The following is a 5,441-nucleotide window of genomic DNA, read 5'->3' on the forward strand; positions in this document are numbered from 1 at the left end:
GTTGGCGCGCGGGGTGGCGGGACGCCCGTCCGTGCCCGCAGGCGGGGGCCAGCCCCGCGAACAAAGCGGGAAGAGGGGCAGGCGGCGCCCCCGGGGACAAAGCCGGCGGCTCCCTGCGAGCCGCGCACCTGCCTTCCCTCCCTGGGCAGCCTGCGCTGGCAGCGCCCGCCTCGGCAGATGTAATTGTTGGACCGAGAGCAAGGGCGCTGCAGATGGGCTGAGCTCGCTCGCTCGCTCACTCGCAGTGGGGTTTGCTAAATTACTTGCCTTTTGCCTTGAGCTCCCCGTTTGCCCTGCCGGTTTTTTGTTTCCTTCCTGCTCGTGTTTTGAACGGCTTCCGAGCCTTATGGGGAGCTGTACAATTGTAGCGATTGTAAAATTCCAACAGTTTTTTTATATGAAGGAACAGCAGTCAAACAATAATCTCGCAGCAGTATGAAGTAAAATTCGGGAGTTCTTAAGGCGTGGTATTGAAGCTGACACAATGCAGAAAACATTTCTGTTGCTTGTAGAGCCTTACCTCACCCAACAAAATGAGAGTCATGATAATGCTGGATGTGAGCTGCTGCTGTAGCGTTTGTTCCACTAAAAAACCAAGAAAACAACTCCCCAAATGAATGATCCCCCCCTCTCATCCCAACCCAAAATTATAAACTCCTGTCATATGTTCAGTTCTTACCCCCATCCCTATTCATCCCCTCCCCCCCCAGATAAGCCAAATGCATGATAAGGTAAAGGAAAACTGCTTGAGTAGTACAGTTGTGTGCCTAGTTGTATGATATTGCTATCCATAATTGCAGCTGAACATGCTGAGATCTGCAACAAGAAACTACCAAATATATACCTCCTTTATATTTTCTGCTCCAATCCTGCAAATACTCCTAAATTTGTAGTGTGTTCAGGTTGAGTATAGTATTTTTATTCTTATGGGGGCAGACAGACTTTATCAGCACTGTGGGCTATCACCTCTTCTAGCAAGTGTTAATTTTGCTGTTTGAATTATTCCTTTGATCTCATTTTACAGGCTTCTGGAGTAACAGTGAATGATGAAGTCATAAAGGTTTTTAATGACATGAAAGTAAGGAAATCTTCAACCCCAGAAGAGATTAAAAAAAGAAAGAAAGCTGTTCTCTTCTGCTTAAGTGATGACAAAAAACAAATAATTGTAGAGGAATCAAAGCAGATATTGGTTGGTGACATTGGAGATACTGTGGAGGACCCCTATACAGCCTTTGTGAAGTTGCTACCTTTGAATGATTGCCGATATGCTTTGTATGATGCCACATATGAGACAAAGGAATCTAAGAAAGAAGACCTGGTATTTATATTCTGGTGTGTAAAAGCAAAGCTTGCTGTTAAAATTGAATATCATGGAGCTACCACTGGATGACTGAATAACTGTTTTGTTGTGGTTTTCTTCTTTTTTTAAAGGGCTCCTGAAAGTGCACCTTTAAAAAGCAAGATGATCTACGCAAGCTCTAAAGATGCCATTAAAAAGAAATTTACAGGTACTGACCTAAAAATGTTTTGCTCATTAATTATAATGGCATTTAGATGTAGAGGTTCTCACAAGTACATTGTTGTCCGTCTGTCTTTCAGGTATTAAACATGAGTGGCAAGTAAATGGTTTGGATGATATTAAGGACCGTTCAACACTTGGAGAGAAATTGGGAGGCAACGTGGTAGTTTCACTTGAAGGAAAACCCTTATAAAAAGACAGACAAGTGCCATCTGGATCTAAGGAGCTTCCATTTCTGCAGCTCGTTCAATTGGAATAGTATTAGTCTCCCCATCCCCTCCCCTCCTCAAAAAATAAGTCCCTTCCCTACTGCCCTGAAGGAGATGTCATTGTTAAGCAGTCTACCAGTGATTGCCATTAGACTGTTTAATCCTGGTAGTTTTATGTAGGATCCAAGGAATGCTTTCACGTCATACTCTTAGCCAAAACTGACGTTGCAGGCATTCCTTGCAACATGTACAATGAATGTGATAGTTAATGTAAATAGTCTAGCAGACAGCAGAGGGTAAGCTAATTGAATGCCTTGAAAGTATTGTCCACTGGTCGGATGGTAGACTCTATACAGTATTACTTACAGTTGCACTTGATTGCAGTTCCATGAGGCTCTTGTGCATTCATACACCTCACCTGCCTTGACAAGCCTATTTTTGTGACATGGCAGCACACAACACTATGCATTTAAAGCACTTTTTTGTAATATGTTTGACCCGCCCCCTCCCAAAGGAATGCCAATTAAGTTGCTGTAACTGTGTCATCAGATTATTGTAGTACCTCAGTTTCATTCCTGTTACATGCATATCTTTATAAATGAAGTAGCTGTTACGATGCCTTTTGTTTTCCATTGAATGTACACTACTGAACAGGAGTAGAAGTTATCTGTTTACCCTGTGAGTCTTGAAACACTAAAGTTTTGTAAAACATCAGTCATGGTGGCAATTTCTGTATTAAAAAGAGCCTTAAATGGAACATTGTTTTTTGAGATCAAAAATTGGCCACGTTGCAATAAAACTTGTGGCTTATTACAGAACGTTGCCTTGTTTTCATTGGAAAATATAGTTTTTAAGTGTTTAAGCATATTTCAAATAACTTCTGTGGAAAGTATTGTAAAGGTAAACAATCATTAATCTCATCTTAAATAATGCAAGTTTTTAATACTGATTTAGGCACTGCTTTACAAATCTCTGTGTCTCTGTTCTGACCGTTCGATAAAGGACCTGCTCCTAGTTTACCGTTCAAGTAAAGAAGCTACCACTACTGGAGACCATTATTTCCATGAAACACTTGTGTCAGCAATGTAAAAATACGAAGTAATTAACCATGCAGTGCGTTTCATACCTGAATGCTCTTAAAGTTCTACATGCCAGAGTAAAACCTTGCACGAGCTCGACGCCTTTTTCGGTAAGATGATGTGTAATGACAGTTATGTGCAGAGTATGAAGCCAGGAAGGAATTTTTGTTTCTCAAGTGTTGCAGTTAAGACTGACTTGGTACAAGAAATAGCCTAAATGACCCGTTCTACTTGTTAGCTTCTATGTAAATAGAACTGGAAAGTGTTTGCCACTACTGAGGCTTGCACTGGGGACGTGTTTTGGCTGGGAGCCAAATAATGCTCTCCTTATAGAGAATTTGATCTGCTCTGTGTGAGCAATCCTCCGTTAGCCAGAGCTATTTATGGCAAACACATGCTTTTGTATCTTGTCATCGTTATCCACAAATGGCAAAACTGGACATGATTCTCCTGGTATGCGTAAAGGAGTGCTGTTAGGCAGCCACTGGCAGCTGAACTGTGCTTGCTGCTAGAAGGAATGCTCTTTATCATTACCTTATTTTAAAAAGTTGGTAGAGTAGAACTGCGGAGCTTTTAAATATGGGCCCTTTATGTTCAGTCCATAACCCTTTTTCAACAAGGAAGTAGATGATAATCCAAAATTTTTTTTTTATATAGTTTAAATAACCTAGTGGTGCTGTGTTTAGGCTCTCTTGTCCTGTAGAACTTTAAGACTTTGTTTCAGGCTTCTGGCTATCCCTATGACTTGCACACCTCATTGTGTTAGCTGTTCTATGTAGACGAAACTTTACTAGAATTTAACTAAAAAGGCATGATGACCACTGACTTACTAAGTGTATTAATGAGTCTTGGTTTTGTTCTACAAAACTCTCCTTTCAGGTACCTTTTAAGGGTGAGAAGTAACTGATGGTATGCATGTTGTCTAGATAAAAAACCCCTAACTTTTTATTTCTCAAAATAGTCTATTTCTGATCATTCATGTTGTGTGCAAAGCCCAGTTTAATGTAAAGATCTTTGTGCTTTATGTTTGACTTGAGTTCAGTACAGTAAAATGCAATTATCTTTTAACTGATTTTTCACAACGGATAAATTGCTTCTTTAGAAAAAGCCAAAATGGAAAATGTTAAATTTTAATAAACCATTCGAATTTTCACTTTAGACAGTAAACTTTTTTTAAGCAGTACTGTGTTTAAATTTATTGTTTGTCTCTGCTGCAAACAGTCTGGAAAAACGTCTGTGGCTTCTCAGTTGAATATTAAACGTTACTTTTTTTTTTTATTTAAAGTAGTTTAGGTGTATATTCACTCAGTCCAAGTAGCTATGAAATTGAAGCACAAATTGTATTTCTGTAAGATTCCTACCAAATTAAAGTTTTGGATCCAAAAGGATCAGCCTGCCTTCAGTTTGTTCTTGAAATGACTTACTGACTGACTGATGAGGGGTCCAATTCAGATGGCTTGGCTTTAAAAGAAACAAACAGAAATGAACACAAACCAAACAGAAACCAATAAAGTGCTACAGAACTGTTACTGTTTGAATTATATAAAGCAAATGAGAGACAGCTGGCATCTGTTCCAAAATGGTTTGTCAGCTGTTGTTTTCTGTCATTATGCAAAATGGTGAGGGCCTCATTGTGATCGAGAAGTGGAGGAAAATCCTCTCAAGTTGAATATCTTCTGTGTATCTCCATGTAGACGTGACTTTCGGTATCTTGGCTTCAGTTATTTTATTGATAAAGAAATGTTAAATAAAATTTTCATGAGAGTAGCTTGTGCAGAAATGGCATTTTTCTTCTAAAAAAAAGTATTTCAAAGCCAGCAGTTATTCTGTTTGATTTGGTAAATCCTGGAAGAGGTATAGGCATATGGGTTTGATTTCTCCAAAAAAGGAAATCAGTCCAAGACTAGAGTGTGTAGGTGAGGTTTATGCTTGTGGCGATTTTTGAAATGGAAAGCTTAAATTTACACGGACTTGAGTGTAAGAATCGCTCCTAGTCACATCATGAAGTGGATTTTGAGTATGTTCAGTTAAAACCCAGTGTTTCTCGAAGTAGAAGAGTGTTTTCCTGCTGTAGCATTCCCTTGAGTGATGGAATACAGCAGTTGCCACAATTTGATAATAAGCTTTACTCTTTTATGCCAATTCCAGTATAAACCAAATTTTCATTGTCTGCCTATTTTTTATAAACTTCTGTAAGTTCCTCTTAGTTTGTGGTGGCGAGTTAATGATTGTAGAGTGAAAACATGGCACTAATGGTGGATCAAAGATCATCAATGTAGCACCTGTCTATGAGTATTGAATTTCTTTGAAATATTTCTGATTTTGAAAACCTGGTATAAATAAAGTTAATTTAAATGTCTTCAGTTGTTGAGTTTGTTTGTGTGCTGGGCACACCTACACTAATCTCTTTGCTATTGTCTTTGGATTGGGAGCAGCCTAGACACTGAAAGGAGAAGTGGTGGAATAGCTGGATTTTCATAACAGGTTTCACCTGCCACACATTCAGTTCAATACCCAGCTGTAGTAAAAGCCAGCACCAGTGGCTCTGGAGATGGCTATAAAGAAGTTTTCAGTGCGTTGGTGCTGGATAGCCTTTTTCTTTTGTTGGATCCTGGCACACATGTTCACAAAATT

General features: G+C 39.4%; 1 protein-coding gene across 1 annotated transcript; it reads left to right on the forward strand.

The window, feature by feature from the left end:
- Positions 1–1,024: 1,024 nt before the first annotated feature.
- CFL2 (cofilin 2) lies at positions 1,025–5,166 on the forward strand. Its single transcript, XM_027637991.1, has 3 exons — positions 1,025–1,332; positions 1,432–1,508; positions 1,600–5,166. Exons 1-3 carry the CDS (start codon positions 1,073–1,075, stop codon positions 1,710–1,712), a joined length of 450 nt encoding a protein of 149 aa, XP_027493792.1. The 5' UTR covers positions 1,025–1,072; the 3' UTR covers positions 1,713–5,166.
- The last annotated feature ends 275 nt before the right edge of the window (positions 5,167–5,441 follow it).

Source organism: Corapipo altera, unplaced genomic scaffold (assembly GCF_003945725.1).
Source record: "Corapipo altera isolate COAL_440 unplaced genomic scaffold, ASM394572v1 23, whole genome shotgun sequence".
Classification (NCBI taxonomy): domain Eukaryota; kingdom Metazoa; phylum Chordata; class Aves; order Passeriformes; family Pipridae; genus Corapipo; species Corapipo altera.

What these genes read in the sequence shown, in the direction of transcription:
- CFL2 (XM_027637991.1), top strand. Translation starts at nt 1,073, where the DNA reads ATGAAAGTAAGGAAATCTTCAACCCCAGAAGAGATTAAAAAAAGAAAG. An exon ending in GACCTGGTATTTATATTCTG is followed by an intron (nt 1,333 to 1,431) that starts GTGTGTAAAAGC and finishes CTTTTTTTAAAG; the next exon opens with GGCTCCTGAAAGTGCACCTT. An exon ending in CATTAAAAAGAAATTTACAG is followed by an intron (nt 1,509 to 1,599) that starts GTACTGACCTAA and finishes TCTGTCTTTCAG; the next exon opens with GTATTAAACATGAGTGGCAA.